Genomic DNA, 22,206 nt, shown 5'->3' with positions numbered 1-22,206 from the left:
GGGTTTTTGGAGCATATCACTAAGTATTTTGAGCAAGCAAGCCATTAAGCAACACCTCATCCCCTTTTAATAGTATTGGCTTTTCTAAGGACTCAATGTGATCTTGGATCACCAAAAATGAAAATGCAGAGTCTTGAGCTTTTGAGCTTGAGGCAATCCTGTGTCCTTAGCATCTTGAAGGGGTTCCACATCCTCTTGTCCACGCCACTCCACTGTTGAACTTATCTGAAATATACTAGATAAAAGTATTAGTCCAACAAGAGATATGTTGACATTAATTACCAAAACCACCCAGGGAGCACTTGTGCTTTCAAAAGCTTACAAACTACTCTTCCCGATGCATTGGTGCTTAGCTTTTGTAGCTAAGCCTCCCTCATTTAATGTTTTAACACCTGAACATCTTCATGCATTGGTTGGAAGTCATTTTGTATAGGTTCACATGCTTAGCATCGTTTCTTCCTGAGATCACCATAATGCTCTCTCTCCTTTTTAAGGGCATGGCGAATGCATAGCCCTAGGGTGATGCCTCGCATGCCATGTAGAATCAGATGTCAGAAAAAATAGGTTCGGATGGGGAAGCGGGATCCTGTGTAGGAGGCTGGTGCTTGGAGAGAGAAAATGTGGTCCGATGTAAAAAGTTAAAAGAAGTTAGAGTAAAGAGTAGAGATGCATGTGCATTAGAAGCTTTATTTTCTATTCCTTGATGAAGCCCATTAGTGGCGGCCTGCATTGGGGAGAGAAAATTAATGCAGGGGCCACATGCTACTTTTTTCTTATGGGGCATCTATATCCATATGCCACCATTGTACATGCCTAATTGCTTTGCCACATCACTTTTTTGCATATGTGACACTCTTAGCACATGTGCTATGTATTTGAAATAGCATCACCCGTTTTCAACCGATCCACATAAAAGGTTCCCCGCACAAGTTTTATTTATGGGTTCCCCACATAAGTTTAACCTCGGGCCTTAAAGTGCCTGGTAAAGACTTCTCTGTAACACATCGCACACCCTCTTCCTTCTTCCGATAATAAATGTGCCACCCCCCGAGCGTACGAGAGGAAGATTCATTCCTGGTTATGGAAAGCTTCCGAACCGTTTTTTTTTCATTTAGGTTTTTTTGGACCAGTTTTTTCCTTTCTTTTCTTAAAATGCGTGAAATTAATGTATTTTTTCTTAAAATCAATGAATTATTTTCTCTTTTTTTTAAAAAAATCATGAACTATTTTACAAAATCCATGTTTTTTTTCAAAACCGATGATTTTTTTTCAAACTGCAATCTTTTTCCAAATTTGTGCACTTTTCTTTCAAAATCATGATCCTTTTTTCAATTTTGCAAACATTTCTTAGAAATCCTTTTTTTTAAAACTCGTGATTCTTTTCAAATTTCGTCAACTTTTTAGAAAAGTCAACGGTCAAATGTCTCATAGTTAACGGCCAACCAGCGGCGCGGGCGGATTGTGCGAGCGACGCTCTCGTTTGCTGGGCCGACCAAAGCGCTCGAGCGTGGGCCCCAGTTTCCGTCTTCCTTTTCTAACTTTTAGCCACGGCCCGGCCCATGGAACCTACCCATTTAGTCCAGCAGTCCAGCAGTCTATATTACCTTCCCCCGCCGCCGTCTTCGCTCGCATTGCTCCCCGTCAGAAACCCTAGATCAGATCCAGGACGAATGGCCGATACCGTAGTTCCGATTCTGGAGACGACAGGATGGATATTGCGTCCCCCAAAGAACATGATGATGAAAGTGAGTATTTTGCTTCATGGGTAGTTAGGAAGCAACTATACCCGGAGACTGTCAACTGGATACCGCCGGTTCGGATCTTCCGGTACACAGGTAGGCGCTACTCAATCTTACCTGGGCTTTAATTTCAATGTCATTGCCTCTGCCTTGTTCGTATTCTTGTCTTTCCAATCAGCGAACACGTCCGATTTACTATTGCTTGATCTTTGACCAGCTATCTTTGAGGAGGCCTGGGGTTGGGACCGGCTACTGCCACATACCAGTGTTCCGATCCCCACGTATTTGGAGTACCTGACGGAGTATCACAAGCGCAATCGCATGGATTACGTTGCTGCTGCCGCTGGCAACTCAAAACCTGAAGACTGGCCGCTCAAATACCGAGCAGTGAATAATGATACCCAATTCGACCCGGATGCGTCACTTGTAGATGCCGCCCAGTTTGTAAGTTTCTGCTTTCCTCTACAGAATCGTGATTCATCCGTGCTAATTTGCTTGTGTTCACCAATTTGAAGTGTCTGAAAATGGAGGAGCGTTTCATGTTGGCATGGAATAACAAACGCGTCCGCAATGTGAAACATCTGAGCCAATTGATACAGGAGCGAGCCCGTGCCATCATCTCCACTAGTGAAGAATTCTCTGAAACTGCTGCTGCTAGCTTGGTGGTACGTACTGCACATTTGCAAAACTAAATGTATTTCATGTCTAAACTTTGAGAATGTGATCGCAAAATTGCGTGTTGATTTCAGTGTATCTCCAATGAGGCTGTTTTGGCGTCTGAGCTTCTGCACCGTTGGGCTAAATCCACTGACGAGGAAATCAGATTATGCAACCTCATCCGCCACTGTGCACTGAATTTAATGCACATTACTGGGCCTGAATCTGCTGCCTCCATTGCTGCCATGGTGGTCTGTGCATGCATTCCCAAACACAGAGCTTTACTTGTAGTTTTCTATGTTTCGTGCTAACTTCGAGTTGTTGTTTTTAACTTTCAAGGGTGTTGCTAAGGAGGCCAGGCTAATGTGCCAGTGGATGGGGCAAACAAAGAAACTTTATGCCTACCGCTCTTACAATCATCCACCCCATGAGATGTATCTTTGCGACATGATCCGTGAGGCCGTCCTTAAGGTTATGAGCCACGTACTGAACAATTACTCAAGGTATTATGATGCTCTATTGTTGCGTTCTTAGTGTGAACAATTTTTAGTCAATTGATGTTCTTTGTCTCTTAAGGTAGTGAACTGGTGAATATTATTGATCTTTTCTACTTTCCCCAGGGGCAACAATACTTACATGGTAATGGATTTTCAAAAGAAGAACAGGAAGCGAAAGACCAAGGTGGAAACCTCAGATGACGAGTTATCACAGGTAACATTAGCATTGTGATTGTGATGGAATAATTCTCTGGAAAACCCGACTCATGCAAGGAGAGTGAAGCCAAGTGTTACCAACTTGACATACGAAGAGCATGTTTTTCAAATGTTTAGCTAGGTGCCAAGGAGGAACTTTGTTTTACGGAGCTTGTTCTGGTGAAAACCTTGCTCACCTTAGCATCCTTACGACTGAATTTTTACAAGAAATATCTTGTACAAAGAGTTGGCACCTTCATATTATCAAAATTGAATAGTTGCTTATGCACATGCTGTTGGTCCGTCATTGCTATATAGGGTGCTTGGTAGCGTCAAATGAACTTATCTGGTCATTATGGTTTGAGCGCCTTGTGTTACCTTCACTTGTTATAATAGTTAATGCAGACACTCTTTCCTCCATTTGGTAATAGAAAACTGACCTCCAGATTGAACAGGCGTCACTTGATGAACAGGCGCCACTTGATGAACGGTCACCAAAAGCCAATGCGGTAACCTTAAATGAGAAGTATCACAGGTAACATGGTTCAACTCTTGCTTTTTCTTGCAGAACGCACTAGGTAGCATTGTTTACAGTCTCCAAAGAGTGGGCATTGTGATGGAATTATTCTCTTGACAACCCAAATTATGCAAGTAGAGGGAAGTGTTACCAACTTGACGAATGAAGAGCCAATTGTATTGTATCTCAAGTTCTTCAAAAGTTTAGCTAGGTGGCAAAGAGGATTTTTGTCAGACAGAAAGAAGCTTGTTCTCGTGAAAACTTTGCTCAGCTTAGCATCCCCATTTGTTCTGTAGCTTACAATTGAATAGTACCTTGATATTATCAAAGTTGAATAGTAGCTGATACACATGCCGTTGGTCCGTCATTGCTATATGTAGGGTGCATGCTAGCGTAAAACAAACTTATCTGGTAATTATGATTTGAGCGCCTTGTGTTACCTTCACTCGATATAATCGTTATGCAGACGGTCTTTCCTCCTGTTGTAAACAAAACTGGCATCCAGATTGAACAGGCGCCACTTGGTGAACGAGAGAAGTACATTGTTGAGCTGGAAAGGAAGTTGAGTGAAAGGGATAGAGAATTGGAAGCTTTGAAGTTTGATCATAAAAAGGTAAATCTCTTAACTCTTATGTTCTGCACTATTGACAGTGAGTCTCAATGATTTTTTGTTAGCATTTGTGTGCAAGTCAGGCAGGATCTTCTTGCAGTGCAGACGAAAGAGCTTGCAAAAGACAGGTACGTCTGTTGCCTTTTGGTGCTTTCCCCTCGAAAAGGAAATTCACAGTTCAGATTAGTTGTGCAGCTTATATACCTTAATAGTTTAAAGTATCCAGAGCTGTGGTACTGGGAATTATGAAGTTGGCTGTTGTTGTGATAACCTTGCTATGTATGTTTTTGGACAAAATGAACCAACACACCGCATGTTAGTTTTGAGGTATAACCTTGCTGAAGAATGATGATTGTAGTGCCATGGAGCGCGAAGCGAGGATGCTCAGGGAGAACACCTACTTTGATGTGGATCTGTGCAGCGGCGGACGATGCTACCGCAAGCTGATGGTGCCTGGGCTTAGTGGAGGATGTTTGGGACCTTGTTTGTGCGTTTTATCTTCAGCTCTGAGCATCCCCTTTCTTTCAGACTTTATTCTCTATTGCTGGTGTCGTCGGCTTTTCGCCCCATAACAATTGTTTTGATGGTGAGCATTTGCAGTGGGTTTCCTTGTGATGCTTTTTACTCGCTCCCCCGTTTCTTAGAGCATCTCTAGCAGATCCGGTATATGCCTGTCCTGTAAAATCGTTTTATCCCACGCCAATTCCCATCATATGCCAAACAAGGGAATGGGAGTAAAAATCTACTTCCCATGCCTAATCCCTTCATAAACACCCTTGTGCAAACTCCTATGCCCTTGCCCAAGTGTTTACCAAACAGGCTGTTAGGGTATACCTCAAAACGTTTTTTATGAGTTTTTTGTGTATGATATGTGTGAGGGCAGAGATCTTTTTAAATTTTTTTGACTCAAAACAAAGGTTGCAATCGGGACCTTTTCCTCCTCTTTCTCTGGTCCTCTTCCTCCTCCCGACTGGAGTGCAGCACAGGGGAGGTCGTTGGCGCCAGGGGAGTGGTGGCCATGTCCTCACGCCTACTAGACCAGCGCGAGGTTGCCGGGGATGTGAGGTGCGTTGCCAGTGAGCCTCCGAGGTGCGATGCTAGTGAGCTTCAAGGCGGACGGCCATCATGGCATGGTGGGAGATGAGCAGGGTGAGCTTCTCTTGCCAAATTGGCTTGGGCAAAGCGACGAGGAGGTGCTGGGGAAGCTCCTGGGGTCGACTAGCGGTGTGGGGAGTGCTCCAGAGCTTGACTCCGACTAGGGGACGGCGCTTCGGCCATTGGAGGGGGAGGGAGCTCCTTGAGCTTGAATGCATGTCATATATTATTGTGCTAACCCGTGGGCAATGGTAACTTTGAAATATATTTTTGTGCTAACCTGTGGTCAATGGTAACTATGAAAAAAAGTATTCGGACCTATATTATCTATATGGATGGAGTATTCATTTATTTCGGAGGTGTTTGGTTCGCGTGTTTTAAGCCTTAAGAAATACTTCCTCATTCCCATAAGAGGTAAATACACTACAAGTCACAGAACTTGCACACGACGGTCAGTTTAGTGCATAAACTTGTAAAATACGTGTTTCTAGTCATCTAACTTGTCCTCTTGTTTATATACGGTGCTTTCTATCGTATCTAGCTGTATCATTACGGGTGCCATCGTGATGGGGCCCACAGTCAGTGGCTGAGATGGTGGTAATCCGCATGCACTGTTTTTTTTCTCAGATAACACCCTTGCATTTTATTTATTTATATGCAGAAAATTCTCAAATAAAAGTAAAAAAATTGTTGCACACAGTGGGATTTGAACCCACGACCGACCATGATTCGCCCCGCATAGAAGCCACCAGACCAACTGCAACTTTGCGTTTAACGGAAAAAATTATCTTTATATAACTAGACCACGTGAATTAAAGTAAAATCAAAACGGAGACAAGGTAATCCCCGCTTCGAGCTTGAGGGCGCAGTCCAAAAGAAACCTATATGCATTCATTCTGAAGTATATTTTCTTTTATGTACATAATTCACATTCAAACAAAAATTTCGTTCATTTGTCCTAAAAAACTATGTACATTCATTTTGACCTATATTTTCGTATATCTAAATTTTCAAATTTTAAATTATTCAAACTCAAAAAAATGATGTTGATTTGTCCAAAGAAATTTATGTACATTAATGCTGCACTATATTTTCTTTTATCTAGATTTTAAAATTAGAAATATTCTAATTGAAAAAAATAGTTGATTTGTCCCAAAAATTTACGTACATTCATTTTACACTATATTTCCTTTTATCTAGATTTTAAATATTTAATTATTCGAAATCAAACAAAAATTATTTGATTTTTCTTTGTGGGGGTAAAGGGAGTTTCATTACATATTAATAGAGTTATAGTCGAGGGGCCAAATGTCCTCGATACATGGTGGAGCCGAACCAAGCCACACAGCCGTAGCTCGTTTGGACCGGCTATATTTCGCCAGACGATCAACAACTCTATTTTGAAGTCTACTAATCTTTTGTGAAAAAAACTCCCTACTACCAAGCAGATCTTTGATTTCCAGAACGATATGACCGTATCGCGAGTGAACCAACGCACCATTAGTCAAGCTAGACAGCTGTTCATGAAGGTGCTTGCGATGCGTCTCGCACGGCGGATTGACGAACTTGTTGGCCTGGCCCAGTCTGCGTTCATCAAAGGCCGCTGCATCCAGGACAACTTCATGTTCGCCCGAGGGATGGCACACCACTTCCACCGTGTCAAGCGCGCCATGCTTTTCGTCAAGCTCGACATCGCCAAAGCTTTCGACAGCGTCTCCTGGCCATATCTGCTTGACATGCTCCGTGCTCGAGGTTTTGGTCCGAGATGGTGCAATTGGATCTCCATGCTCCTTGCCACCTCCCCGTCGCGTGTTCTGATCAATGGGGTGCCTGGCCGACCCATAATCCACTGTTGCGGCTTGCGTCAGGGTGACCCTCTGTCGCCGTTCTTATTCATCCTCGTCATGGAGCCCCTCTAACGACTTCTCGATGTTGCAGTGGACACAGGGGTCAACTCCAAGCTCCAGGGTCGGCTGCCGCAGCTGCGGGCTTCCCTCTACGCCGACGATGTTGCTCTCTTCCTCAACCCCATGAAGACCGAGCTGGCAGCTCTCCGCTCCATTCTTACTGCTTTTGGCCTGGCTTCCGGGCTTAAGGTAAACTTCGAGAAAAGTGTCGTCCTCCCCATAAGGTGCGAGCAGTTGGACGTGCATGACGTGATCTCACCTCTAAGGGCTAGGGTTGAGAGCTTCCCCTGCAAATTTTTGGGGCTGCCGCTGTCGCTTCGGACCTTGCGTAAAGTGGACCTGCAACCGCTGCTGGACAAGCTCCGCACACGCCTGGCGCGCTGGAAGGCCGGGTTGCTCACCCTTGCTGGTAGACTGGTTCTCCTCAACTCCGTCCTGACTGCTTTCACCATATACTGGTCGGCCGTCTATGCGCTCCCGCCATGGGTTCGTAAGGAGTTGGATCGGCTACGGCGTGCATGGTTATGGCGTGGGGAGGAGGTGTGCCATGGCGGGCACTGCAAAGTTGTGTGGAGCCGCGTTTGCCGCCCGCGTGATCTTGGCGGGCTCGGTATCGTCGACCTGGAGCGGTTTGGCATGGCGCTCCGCCTCCGCTGGCTCTGGGCGGAAAGGACCTCCGTCGTCCCTTGGCAGGGTTTACCGGTCCCAGTGACACTTGCGGAACGACATATGTTTGCGGCGGCATGTGCGGTCACCGTTGGGGATGGCAACCGAGTCAGTTTCTGGTACGATAGCTGGCTGCCCGAGGGCGCGCCACTCGTGATCGCCCCTGATCTATTCAAGGTCTCAAGACGCAAGGTGCGCTCCGTGCGTCAGCACTGTTAGGGAGCAGATGGATTCAAGACCTCCGTGGCCGGGTGACCACCGACCTGTTGCCTTTCTTTGTCAGGCTATGGGCGTGTGTCAATTCCCGACAGCCGCTCTCCCCTGGCACCATGGATTCCTTCCGCTGGAGGCTAACAGAAAATGGCGTCTACACGACGGCCTCCGCGTATAGGCTTTTCTTCATCGGATCCACTATTTTCCCACTGTGTCAGGAGATCTGGAAAGCTTGGGCTCCGCCCAAACTCCGTACCTTTGCATGGCTGCTCGCCCAACGGAGGATCCTCACAGCTGACCGCCTACTTGCCCAGCATTGGCCCAATTCCTATTTTTGCCCGCTATGTTTGCGGAACCTCGGGACATCGGTGCATCTCATGAAGGAATGCCCGTGGGCGCGTCGGCTATAGGAAATGGTGGCGCACCGTTTCGCAGTCCTGGAACTAAATTCGGCTGCATGGACGCTGGATGTGCCATGGATCGACTGGATAAGCAGCATGAGCCGCGCGCCTTCCACTCGAAAGCTGGCGAAGTCGGTTGCCCTCCTAGTATTTTGGTGGATTTGGAAGGAGCGTAGCATGCGCATTTTTGGCGGCGGGACGGAGTGCTCGCCGCGGCAAGTCTTGCATCTCCTGCTATCGGAGGCAAGCGACTGGGCGCTGGCAGGAGGCCGGCATCTAACTCTGCGAGAGTAGCCCCTTTATTTCCTCTTTTTGCTTTCTCTCAATTTCTTTTTCCGCAAGCTAATGCGTTAGCCTGCACCATGTACTCGGCGTTCCTTCGCCTCCCCTTCTAATCAATGAAATACGCAGCTCTCCTGCGTTTATTTCAAAAAATATTTCGAACCGGGGCTTCTCCTTTTCAGCACACAATTTTGTCGTTTTGATTTCTATTTTAATTAGTGCGGTACGTGTTCAATAAATAGCACTAATTGTACATTTGACACATCAAACGTTAGTTGGTCTAGTGGTTTTCTATGCGAGTGGTTTTCTATGCGAGGCGAAGGGCAGCAAGTCATTGGTTCAAATCCCATCCCGTTCTCCATTACTTTTTCATTTTATTTGAGGATTTTCTGCATAAATTAATAGAATGTAAGGGTCCTTTCTGAAAACAAACCGGCCTCAACCACTGACAGTGGCCCAGCCACATTGGCACGCGTATGGATACGACTGGGTATAATGGGAAGCACCGTATATGAACGAGGCGACAAGTTAGATGACCAGAAATACGTATTTTACAAGTTTGTGCACCAAACTGACCGCTGCATGCAAGTTCTATGACTTCTGGTGTATTTACCTCGTCCCATAATATAAGAGCGCTTTTGACACTACATGTTAAAAACGTTCTTATATTATGAAAGGGAGGGACTAACATTAAGGAGGTGTTTGTTTCAGAAATGGAAACGTAAATGTAAATCAAATCAAATCAAATGTCCCCGGTCAGCAGCTTCCCGAGCCGAGAGCCCAGACCGGCCATTGACGTACCATCCACTAGATAGGAACTGCGGCCAGCCGCACCCTATACATTCCCGTTTGGTTTAGCTGACCCAGTAGCGGACACTGTATAGAGCTAGGCAGAAATGCAAGGCAAGCAGATAAGTAGATCTGACTTGTAATAGATAGTATTCACTTAGAAGACAAGTAGATCTGACTGGTAATAGAATATTCACTTAGAAGTGATCATGATCACGATACATGAAGTTCCATCACATGCTAATGATACATTTGGTAGGAAATGCAATCAGAATTACCAAGAATACCGAGACTGCGGCAAGTACAATACCAATACTCTGGCATTTAGCAATCTGGGATGCTAACACAAAACGTCCATTGGAAGTAAGTTGACACAATATAAGCGGAACTCACATATCAATTCATACAGTTAGGATGGCACGGTTGTCAGTGTAGAGCCGAGTGGCTTCCAGTAGCAGCGAGTTGATAGCTGGAACTATGTCAATTGCCACCATGTCTGGGAGAAAGCATGGTCATTTGGTTAACGGACGCATATAAAAAAAGAACGATGTTTACCACAACAAATGACCAAACCAATAAGATGCAAAATCTAAGATGGATTTTAGATGTCGCTAACACATTGGATAGAATACATTGAAAAAGAGGACACACGGTTTAGGCGTAAGCATCTTCAGTAAGAGAAGTCCGGCTTATAACATTGGTAGTCATATGACAATTTATCTGAAAATGAGCAGATGTGCTGACTTAAATAAGAACAACGCTACAAAGGGTACATTATTAGAGTTTATATACACATCAGCATATATTTATCCAGCAGCAACGCTTGGTACAAATAGTAACCTCCTACAAAACAAATGTAACCACGAAGTTGTATACAATAATTTAAATATAGATTAGTAGACCGTCTAGTCTCCGATAAAGGCGGAATTTAATACGCTATGAACTGGGTTAACCATATATAGTTTAACCGCACAAAAAGAGCAATCATAGAAATATCTAGACAATTAAGCAGGCACCAAACAAAAGCAGCAAAACATTCATAATACAGTAGGGATATATATTATTTCTTCCGTTTCTAAATGTAAGTCTTTCTAGAGATTCTACTATGGACTACGTACGAAGCAAAATGAGTGAATCTACACTAAACTATGTCTATATACATCCGTATGTTGTCCATAGTGAAATCTCTAGAAAGACTTATATTTTGGAATGGAGGGAGTAGTAGGTTGCATAGATCATAGTGACCAGTGAGTAACCCTTCCAATTTTCTTATATATTGTTCTGCAAAATTCTGTTCCTATTGTACCACGACTACTTTAATTGTAAGAGATGCTTGCTTACTTAGTTTTATTATATATGTTGTGTAAATAGATTGCTTTTTGAAACGCTTGCTGCAGATACAAGGTTGATACCCAGGTCTAGCCATGAGTCACTTTGTTGCTATGATCTATGCAATCTATTTACATAACATATACAGGGGAAATGCAAACTGATTCAAGGCTAAAACTGATTTTTTTCCGAAACGGAGGCAAAAGAATTGCCTCATGCATTAATTAAGAAGAGAGAATAGAGTTTGTTACAATCAACCCACAACAAATCCACATGGCGATTACTCGCGTTCAAATAGTGCCCCTAGTTTTTTTGCTCCCGCTATGCTCCAAAGCTTTGCTTCTTCTATAATGATGTTGAGAAGGATCATCGGCGGAGAGCTCTTGTGGCGGAAGACCCGGGAGTTTCGCTTATTCCATATTGCCCAAGAGACGAGCATGGTAAGGGAGGCCGTGGCCTTCCGATTTGGAACGGATAGCCCAATCCGATGATCCCATCATGACTCAACGGAGTCCTCCAAGTGCCATGAAGAGGTGTCCAGGAAGTGTAGACCAAGTTTCTCTATGACCAACTTCCATAGTCTAATGGTAAAGCGACACTTGTAGAATAGATGCTCACCCGTTTCTTGCTCTCTTTTGCATAGCGTGCACATGCCACAATTTGGCCAACCTCGTTTGGCCAATCGATCAGCAGTCCAGATGCGGTTTTGGATAGCTAATCAAGCAAAGAGTTTGACTTTAGGAGGGGCCCAAACTTTCCAGACCATCTGGTCCATGGGGGAGATAGTCATTCCCAAGAATTGCGCTTTGTAGGCTGAAGCTGCGGTGTAGTGCCCATCCGCAAAGTGTTTCCAGACAATGTCATCCTCAACATTGTCAATGAGGTCGAATTCGTGGATGAGCATCCATAGCATGAAGAACTCCGTGATATGAGCGACGGATATCACGGTGGCTGTGTTAATTTTTAAAATCCATGCATTCTCTTTGAGTGCCTCCCGCACCTTCCAATTCTTTCTTGGAGAAGCCTCGAAAATGAGGGGTGCAATCTCTTTTGGCTTCCGGCCAAGCAACCACGGAGAGTCCCAGAAAGGGGTTTTTGCGCCATTTCCAACGATGATGGTGGTGGAGGCATAGAAGAACTTAAGGTCGTCCTTGTCACATGGGTTCCCCATGCCAACCCACAACTTACTCGTCTCCTTCCACTCGAACCATGGCCATCGTAACCTCAATGCCCTCGCAAATTTGTCAGTGTTTAGTACCCCTAGGCCTCCATAATTGAGAGGCCGACAAACCGTCTCCCAATTGACTTTACATTTGGCACCGGTAGTTTTGTCCGAGCCGGCCCAAAGAAAGGCCCGTTCGAGCTTGTTGACACTGTGGAGGGTGCTTTGTGGGATGACAAGCGGTGTGATAAAGTAAACCGCCTGGGAGGTGATGACAGACTTGACCAGCACTGTGCGTCCAATGGTGGTGATGTTTTGACCCTCCCACGTAATCAATTTCCCAGCCACCTTATCCTCCAAGAATTGTAGGTCCACCTTTTTAGCTGCCAAACCGATAGTGGCAGGCCTAAATATCTCAAGGGAAAAGAGGCCCTCATTGCCGAAAGGCCATGCATAATGTGGCCCAGATCTAGTTGGTTGCATCGAATGGGCACGACTGAGCTTTTTTGAAAGTTGGTACAAAGTCCCGTGACCTCACTAAACCCCTTTAGGATGCCAGCAAGATTATCCACGTCCCTCTTTATGGGCGCCAGGAAGACGACAATGTCGTCCGCATAGAGAGAGGTTCTGACCCGAGCTCTCCTTCCGCGAATCTTGTGAAGAAGCCCTTTCCGAGTGGCAAGCTCCAGAATTTGGTGTAGGGGGTCAATAGCAATGACGAACAACAGGGGAGAAAGGGGGTCGCCTTGTCAGAATCCTTGGCCATGCAAAATGGGAGGGCCAGCCACCCCATTCAGAAGGATCCTCGAGGAGGACGTGCGAAGGAGCACGGTGATCCAATTCCGAACCTTGGTGGGGAAGCCTTTTCTTTGAAGAAGGTCTAGGATAAACTCCCACCTCACGGAATCAAAGGCCTTGCGGATGTCAAGCTTGAAAAGGAGTGTCGGGGTCCTACTCTTGTGCAGGCGCCATGCAAAGTTTCTGACGTACATGAAGTTGTCGTGAATGCTTCTCCTTTTGATGAAAGCACTTTGCGCGTTGGAAACCAGGCCATCCATGTGAGGGGCAAGCCTGATGGACAAAACTTTGGCAAATATCTTGGCAATAACATGGATGAGACTGATGGGTCTATAGTCAGAGATGCCCTCTTCACCCTCCTTCTTGGGCAAGAGTACCACATTCGCGGAGTTGAGCCAATGAAAGTTCTCCGAATGCAAGGACTCGAAAAGGTGAATGACTCTCATGATATCATTGTTAATGATGCCCCAACATTTCTTGTAGAAGGTGCCCGTGAAGCCATTCGGCCCCGGCGCCTTATCGCCGGGCATGTTCGTTGATAGCAGCTCTAACTTCTTCCTCTGATATGGCCTCCTCAAGCTCACGCAAGTCCTTTGGAATGATGTTGAGCTCATCCCAGTTGAAGTCAATGTGACTGTGACTCCCTTTTCCCATAACATTCGAAAAGTGCTCGTGAATGATGGACTCCTTAGCGTCGTGCTCAGTCACCCAACCAAGCCCATGCTTGATTCGGTGGATATGATTCTTTCGTCTTCTTGCATTCATGCACCGGTGAATTTTGTGTGTGTTTGCGTCACCCTCCTTCAGGTTTGAGATCCTCGCACATTGCTTTTTCCGAGCCCTGACAAGGATGGCCAGGCTCACGGCCCGGAGGCCACGCTCATCGGCAGATAGCAGCCGATTCTCCTGAGTAATGTCAAGATGAAGGATCACCAGATTAGCTGCATGATGTTGGATCTTGGATTTAGAGAATAGACATCTACTCCATTCCGCTAACCGGGTGGCCGTATTTTTTAGCTTGTGAAACAAGACTTGGCACGGCTCCGTGTGCCCCATGGGCTCGTCCCAAGCCTTTTGCACAATATCGTAGATTCCGGGCATGGATACCAAAAAATTCTCAAATTTGAAGGTTCTGGGCCTCCTAGGCCCCCTCGCGTCGTCAAGCAGGAGGGGACAATGGTCGGAGAGTGAAGACGAGAGGGCATGTAACACATGGGTGTTGAAGGTGGTGTCCCACTCAGCATTGCAGAAAAAAGTGTCGAGCTTGCACAAGGTTGGGTTCACCCTCTCATTACTCCAAGTGAACCTCCGGTTTTGGAGGTGAATTTCCTCTAGGCCGCAACTTTGCAGGGCATTACGAAAGCGGATGATCCTACTCCTGTTGATGTTCCTCTTGTTTTTATCTCTGGCCCGATATATTTGGTTGAAGTCTCCGGAGGCCAACCAAGCAACACCGGGAGGCAGGGTTTGGCTAACAAGCTCGGCAAAGAAAGCGTCTTTGCTAGCGGCGTCGGTGGGCCCGTAGACGGATGTAAGCTTGAATACTACCTCAGTCTCCCGAATCCTGACCATGGTAGAGATGCGGTGGTTGGTAGTGGTGACGTGAGATAGCTCGACCAGGTGGTCATCCCACAAGATAAGGATGCCACCCCTAGTTCTGTCGGCTGGTTTTTGCGCGAAATTCCGAAACCTGGAACCACCAAGAGAGGTAGCCGTGATCTGGTCAACATTGGACAACTTCGTCTCCTGGAGACAGATGATGTGGCAAGAAGAGGCAGCAATGGTTGCACAAACCATTGCCTGACGGTCCGGACAATTGAGCCCTCTGATGTTCCAACTTAATGTGTTTATAGCTTGTTCTATCATGGGGAAACAAGCTTAGACCTAGTCCTAGTAAGCTGGCAACAACCATGCACAAATGGAATGACCGTAGCACTCAGGCAATTTGCATGCATATGAGAAACAACATGTTCCAAACTGGACCCAACTTTGACAAGTACCATACAGGACACATCTTGGGTACACGGCCAACATGGCCAACATACAGATGCACATTGCATCCACAGACTCGACCCTAGAAAGAGATTAAAACCCCTTAAGTTGAAAGCTGGTTGTACTAACATAACCAACATGGAATCCCTCTGCATCTCTGGGATGCCTAGACAGCCTCTTGCTGGCCATCCTGGTCCAGCGCTCCAGCACCACCATGGGAAATGAGAGCTTCCTCAATCCCTATCGCCTGGACACCATCCAACTTGAACAAGCCTCGCATGGCGACGACCACATCTGGAGCCAGCTGCTCTTTGAACCTCTCTGAGAAAGCATCCAATATCTCCAGAGTGACGTCCTGGCCGTCTCTGGTAATGCCTAGCCCACGGCAAACCAGCTCCTCAGCTACTCTGGCCACAGGCGCTGCCTTTGCCTTGCTCACAGCCCTGCCAGCAGCCTTTAGACGCGCGCTGGTTCTTTGCAGCAAAAAACCACCATTGTTGCAGCCGATTGTCAAGCCGACCATCGTCTTGTGCCTCACCGCCGGCCTCCTGAGAGGACGAGCATCAGGCAGTGGGAGGAGGGCGGGACGTCTCTCCTGGAACAGAGGAGCCAGGTCCACGTCCGGCACCACCACAACACGTCTGGGCTCAGGAGAGGGGGTATGGCGCAGCGGGCCAGCAGCCTGGAGAGCCGGTGTTGGGGAGCGGGAAAAGCCCGGCGGGAGTGCCGGTGAAGCCAGGGGCAGCAGCAGCACCGAGGGGGTGCACAACTCCAGTAGCGCCGGGCTCGTCATTGTGTCAAGCAAGGAGGAACTCCTGCCCTCATCACGCTTTGAGCGCATTGCCGACGGCATCACCGTGGTAGGTGACAATGGAGGTGAGGTGGGTGGCGTTAAGCTCTCCAGGGAACGCCTTCTTGCAGCGTGTGGAGAGCGCTCGCGGTCGGCGCTGCGCCCGCGCATCTCAGGCAGCAAAGGGGATGGCAGGGGCGCCTGGATGGCCTGGTGCTCTAGGAGGCGCGTAGGAGCATCACCGGCGGACCCAGAGCCGATCAGCGGTGCAGCAGAGGGCTGCACATGCATGATGGCGTGCCGACGATCGTCTCTGTTTCTGCCGCCTCCATCACGCCCACGGTCGTCGCGACGCATGTCTTCCTGGCGCAGAGCGCATGAGAGGCTACGTCGAGTGCTCTCGCCCCAGGTCCTACTCCTGGAGCATGCAGAGTCGCACCCCTTGCGGTCGTCTCGCCCACGGTCATCATCGTCGTCACGCCTGTGCTGCCTGGCAGGCCGCGAGATGCGCTCCCGTGGATCCTTGGCCCGGGTCTTGCCGTCCATGATGTTGGAGCTCCAGGGGTGCCTCTTCGAGACGATGGAGCTTCCCGTCCTCATGGATGTCAAGGTAAATGAGCACCCTATGCTCCAGCCCTTTTCTGCTGTACATTGGAACCCCGCCATGACACGCAGGCAAAGTGATCCAGTTGATGCGGGGCACACGCCGTGGGCACGTCGTCCAGGCCCACACCCCGACACACTTGGTCTCCGTCTTCAGCTTCGTGGACTCCTCCACGTAGTCCAGGGAGCAGCCAGCGTCGATGGCCGAGGAAATGGACTGGTCGTCCCAAGCCCGCGGCGGCAGCCCTTCAAGACACAAATGCGCATGGTGCTTCTGGTCTACATGCTCAGCGTGCGCCTCGAGCTGCCAAGCGCGCACCTGGAGCTGGTTGTCGCCAAGACGCAGGGCACCTTGCCCGACGGTGAGTGTGCGGTGGTGAGGATGAATGAAGTGGATGAGGAACTTCTCAGGGAAGTGCAGCCCGACGAAGACGTCCGGCGGCAGCGCACCCACGGCCTTGCAGACAGCCCTGACCACATCCCCAGTGGGGACCCGCTGCTCACGGTCGAGCCAGGCCACCGCCGCGACGGAGGAGAGCAAGGCCGCCTCCTGGAACATGGCCGGCGTGGAGTGGATGATTGTTGTCACCTCCGCTGTGCGCTCCAGATGGTTACCCGTCCAGGCCATGCCGCATGGAGGGGCTGGCGAGGTCGGATCGGGGGGGGGGGGGCTTGACTTGCTGTCGAGGGCGAGGCGGAGGGGCGAGCAGCTACTGAGGGTGCCCAGGCCTGGCCCTCGGGCAAAGATGCGGCGCCGGCGGGTTGGAGCAGTTCTTGGCCTGATGCCCGGATTGGAAGCAACGACGGCGGGTGATGGGGTTTCGACAACCAGCAGCACGATGGCGAGGCTCCAAGCACCAGAAGTAGAGGTACTTAATCCACTTGGGAGGAGGAGCACGCGTCTTGAAGGGCTCCTTGAATGCATCAGCGGCCAAAGCCGGGCGGCGCGGCCGACGCGACGTGACCTGCACCCATGGCGGAGTCCCATCGGCCTCGAGCCCCCCATCCGTCGGGCGAGATGAATGCGCCGGGCCTTCATTACCTCCTGCAGAGCCAGAAAAGCAAGCCAGCCATCTGCCCCAAGTCGCGTCGGAGTGAATGGCGGTAGGCACACCCACAACCCCCGCATTGAAGACATCCGGGAGCACCCGAGGCGCGGACCGCTGCTGCCCAGGAAGGGTCTCCAGCACGTCCTCCACGTTGTCGGGCACGTGGGCTGGGCGGCCAGGCGGAGGGGGCAGAGGTGTCACCAGATCTTGATCCAGATCGATGACGCGTGGTTCAGGGCAGGCAGGGAACCCCCAGTGAAGCAGTGATGGGTCAGGGGGCGCCTGCAGGGAGCAGCCGCGCGACAGGTTGGATGGAGGGTGGTCGACGGGGCCAGAGCGGCGGCCGCCGGTTGGGGCTGGTGGTGGTCGCGCACAGAGTCGCGGGAGCGAAGCGCCAGGATCCTTCATGCGATACAGGCTAGGCTAAAACTGATTGAAGGCTACAATAGGAATAAAATGTTGTAGAGAAAGTACCAGAGGGATGATTTATTCCTTTTGGTGGCCCATCCTGTAGAGACCAACAGTTACACCATTGCTACACAACTTGCTAGCAATATCAGTCAAGATCACCCATTTTGCTGGAAAGTGTGAGATAGTCAGCAACTAACTGAAAAATCTTAAAAACTGAACCGCACAAACAAACGAATATATATGCTTGTATCATGAAAAACTTCATATACGACTGTGGCATGGTTTAAACAACATTACACATAAGGAGCTACCAATACTACGGAGATCAGGAAATGGTTAATACGCAATGCAACAAAATAAAAAATGTGTAGCAAATATTCTGAACAAAATATCGCACTGTTCCTAATTCATTTTGTGATGACAAATTACCTGAATCTAAGCTCATGTGTTTTTTGTGACTGTATAAGCTGCTGATACCAGTTCACCATGTGGAAAATTTTAGTAATTAAAACACAACTCTTGTGTTTAGCACGCTAAGCCGTAAGAAAGGTTGTTCTTTGGCCTAATTGCATAAACATGTGATGCTCGTATTCGGAGTATAAATCGAACGGTCTATATTGCAGGATGGCAGACATATCATCATCACCAACTCTATTTTTTATAAGAGTAAGTAGAGATATATCTCTTGCATCCTCCAGAACGAACATCTGGTGGACTGGTTAGCACCGGATGCTGTCTTAAACTGTAGATTTTTTTTAATATATACTTCTTTCGCTACTGCACTGACAGTGGAACCCACAGAGTACTTAGAATACAAGATTAAGGATGGATTTGTTTCCTTTTAACTTTCTGTACGAATCTGTAGCCACCCTGCAAGTCATGTACATTGTACATGCAATTAACTTTCTACAGAGGGAGAATCATACACACAATTAACTCAAATGGATTGGATGTGACTATTATTTCCAGCATAAGAGCATCTCTGATGGCAACTGACAAATTTCCTCCCGCTTCCTTCCATGGAGGACGACGTCCAACACCAACGGCATACATTTTCACAACTCTAACCAACTAGAGGAAATTCATGCAAACATGGACTAATTCCATATAAGCATGAAGGATTTCGTATAAAAAAGCCGGATCTTCATATAAACATGACGGAATTCATTACATTTACATGAACTAAGCGGTGCTAATCCGACTCTCGTGGTATAATTAATATCTAATCTAAATGGCCGCCCGCGGATCCACTACAAAAAAAATACACTTCCGTGATGATACGTGTTTGTCACAGTAGGTCGTTTTTTTTGTCATGCATGTACATCCATGACAAATTTATGACAGAATCAAGATAGTCATACCTGTGCTGTCGTAGAAGTGTTCCATGACATTACCAAAATTATCATCACGAAAGTGTCCACTTCCATGACGATAAATCGCGCGTCACAGAAGTGCTTTCGTCAAGGGTGACCGACACGTGGCATCCACCGTAACGGAATGCCATTAAGCTATCGGGTCGGGTTTTGGATCCGGTAACCCATTAACAGCCCCGACCAATGGGGATTTTCCACGTGTAAAATCATCATTGGCTAGAGGAAACACATGTCGGCTCATCGATGGGACAGATGTCATCCACTCATTGGACAAGAGGCGCCTATGATAGGTCGACACGTGGCACGGCCCAATGGTGGCCCATTCCGGTGAAAAAGGCCGACCCAGTAAAAATTAGTAGGCCGGCCCATATAAGGCCTACTTGTGTCAGGTCCATTTAAGCCCACAGCCCATACGAGATGTGCCAATTCGGCCCATTAAAGATTTGACACCATTGCAGCCCTTCGTTAGTTCGAGCCCGTTAACAGCCCGCTATATACTTGGGCTCAATATCGGCCCGATGAGATTTCGGCCTGTTAACGGCCCATTTAATGGATGGGCCAATTTTCAGGATGTACATCTTCCGGCCTTTTAGCGACCCATTTAAATGTTGGGCTAATTTCCGGCCCGGTGTGTCTTTTAGCCTGTTGACGACCCATAAATCTGATGGGCCATTTGTAGTCGGACCTGAGTTTTGGCCTTTTAGCGACCCATTTAAGTGTTGGGCCAATTCCCGGCCCTGTGTGCCTTTCGGCCTGTTAACGGACCATAAATGAGTTGGGCCATTTGTAGTCGAACCTTAGTTTTGGCCTCTTAACGGCCCATGCCCTTCATGGTCCAGTACCAGCCCGGTTTCTCTTTTGGCCTGCTAAAGGCCCACAACACAGTTGGGCCGTTTACAATACGACCTGACTTTTGGCCTCTTAGCGGCCCATGCTCTTCATGGTCCAATGCAAGCCTGCTGTCTCTTTCGGCCTGCTAAAGGCCTACAGTATAGTTGGGCCATATGTAGCCCAAACTTAGTAACGGCTTGTTAATGGCCCATGAAATAAATTGGGGCCACCTGTTGCCCGCTTTGATGTCGGCCTGTTAACGACCCAGGAGGTAAGAGGGCCGACCATTAACTTTTGGCCTAGTAACGGCCCATTAACTCAATGGGCCCAGTAAAGTTCGTTCATGTCTTTAGGCCAAATTAGATAATTTGAGCCCATTACGACGAGCAAAGGTACGGCATACAGGGAATAACATTGCACATCCAGAATATATTACAGGAAATTACATCCACTGGGCAATCAAAGATTGATGCCAGTGCAAATAAATGAGCAGAACCTAACCATCTACAACGTCACAATCCGCAACCTCAGCACAGATGACGCCCATAAGCATGTGGGCAAGTTCTTGCTGCTTTGCCACACTGTCTCTGAAAACATTGATCAGTTGTTGTGTCGCACGACTCTGCACCTCTGATTCATCCACCATTTCCATCATTGCTTCAGCCATTAATTGGTTCACAAACATACATTTATTCCGTTGCATTCGAGACAGAGGATACTGAACAGATTCAGATGGCGATTTTGGCAGGCTTGTATTATTGATAGTGGAGAGTGTCTTGACCACTGCATCATAACATAAATTAGGACGGGAACCAAACAGATTAATCATGAGTTATTGCCATATTACCTGGCCTAGATTTACTGGAAAGAAACAATGGGGTTGCCTTGCTGTTTTCAGAGTTTGTCTTCTTATCTTCAGCAGCCTGCACAAAATTAACACACTAGCATTGCTATCATTGGCCAAGTCAGATAATAGGAAAGCAACATTGACACAACGAACGTTTGGGCAACTAGCCTACACCAAATTAACACAATATGGCACAGCTATCATCAGCCAGGTAAGGTAATACGAAAGCAACATTGACACAATGAATGAATGGGCAACCAGAGAAGCACTACAATTCAGTAATGTGCGTGATATGAGATAGCACATTCATGCAGCTCAGTACGCAAAACTACCAGGCAGTTTTCCTTACAAAAATCAACATTGGCGCCTTTAACATTTTGCTACAACTAATTTTAGATCAGATAAAGGTTAGATTCACGCCGATTAACAAAATACATGCTGATGTAAAAATATAGTGATATACAACAGGTACTTACATCAGCACTGGAGCACAGAGAATTCCCGCAAGATATTTTCCTCGAATACGATCCCAATGGAGGAAGTCTTGTATCGTTTAACCTTATTTTCTAAAAGAGAGACGGGTAAGAAACATGTAGAAAATATGATCAGAATGCTATAAAATTTCATGATGCGAGGATACGCACACGCTTCTTAGAATGGAGTTGACATTCTTTTGCTGGACTGGAGCGGACTAGTTCTTTGGCCACTGGAATCTGCTTATTATCAGTGGGAGTTGGGTTTCTCTGTGCTGGAGCAGTATCTATGAAAAATGGAGTTGGTTTATTATCTCCTGGCGTTTGGATCTTTTGCAAAGACCTGGTTTGTAACCCTTCAGATTCTAACATAGCCGTCTTCCCCTTGCATGCCTTATATAGAAGAATGGTGATTCAGTTATAAAACATGCTACACAGAGATGGAATAGGTACTGAAGAATAGAAAGGCATGACATATTGACATGTATTCACTCCATCCGGAAATAAATGGATGGGTCTAGGCGTATTTCAGTTCTAGATACATCCAGTTTTATCCATTTCTGCGACATTTAATCCGGACGGAGGGAGTATGATGTAAGAGCTAGGGATACGACAGGACAACACAGTAAAAAAACACTGAAAAACCCACTGCAGAACCAAAGTATTCAAACCCACTGATATGAGATAGTACACTCATGCAGCTCAGGATGCAAAACTACCAGGCAGTTTTCCTTGCAAAAATCAACATTGTGGCCTTTAATCATACATTTTGCTACAACTAAATTTAGATCAGATAAAGGTTGGATTCACGCCGATTAACAAAATACATGCTGATGTAAAAATATAGTGATATACAACAGGTACTTACATCTACATTGGAGCACAGAGAATTCCTGCAAGAATCTTTCCTCATAAACGATACCATTGCAGAAAATCTTCTATCTGTTAAGCTTATTTTCTAAAAGAGAGATGGGTAAGAA

The 22,206-nt window shown here is 47.2% G+C and overlaps 1 protein-coding gene across 15 annotated transcripts; it reads left to right on the top strand.

The window, feature by feature from the left end:
- Positions 1-1,619: 1,619 nt before the first annotated feature.
- On the top strand, positions 1,620-4,830 carry LOC123062238 (uncharacterized). 15 transcript variants are annotated; one of them, XR_006429596.1, is made up of 10 exons: positions 1,620-1,835; positions 1,957-2,183; positions 2,255-2,404; positions 2,489-2,647; positions 2,736-2,899; positions 3,017-3,107; positions 3,544-3,623; positions 4,111-4,218; positions 4,299-4,343; positions 4,637-4,830. XR_006429596.1 is itself a non-coding variant. In XM_044485675.1 (9 exons), exons 1-8 carry the CDS (start codon positions 1,709-1,711, stop codon positions 4,169-4,171), a joined length of 1,059 nt encoding a protein of 352 aa, XP_044341610.1. In that variant the 5' UTR covers positions 1,620-1,708; the 3' UTR covers positions 4,172-4,218; positions 4,299-4,830. The 15 variants fall into 15 exon arrangements, 3 of the variants coding, with proteins under 3 accessions (XP_044341610.1, XP_044341611.1, XP_044341612.1); XR_006429593.1 differs by having other exon boundaries at positions 4,574-4,830; XR_006429595.1 differs by having other exon boundaries at positions 4,560-4,830.
- The last annotated feature ends 17,376 nt before the right edge of the window (positions 4,831-22,206 follow it).

The sequence above is a fragment of the Triticum aestivum genome, chromosome 3A (genome assembly GCF_018294505.1).
Source record: "Triticum aestivum cultivar Chinese Spring chromosome 3A, IWGSC CS RefSeq v2.1, whole genome shotgun sequence".
NCBI classification, from domain to species: Eukaryota; Viridiplantae; Streptophyta; class Magnoliopsida; order Poales; family Poaceae; genus Triticum; species Triticum aestivum.
Note: the sequence above shows the minus strand (reverse complement) of the source record. Positions and strands in the feature narration are given on the sequence as shown.

Bases quoted from the DNA above. Each gene is read 5' to 3' on its own strand.
- LOC123062238 (XM_044485675.1), top strand. From the start codon at position 1,709: ATGGATATTGCGTCCCCCAAAGAACATGATGATGAAAGTGAGTATTTT. The intron at 2,405-2,488 runs GTACGTACTGCA...TGTTGATTTCAG, and splicing joins CTGCTGCTGCTAGCTTGGTG to TGTATCTCCAATGAGGCTGT. The intron at 2,900-3,016 runs GTATTATGATGC...TACTTTCCCCAG, and splicing joins GTACTGAACAATTACTCAAG to GGGCAACAATACTTACATGG.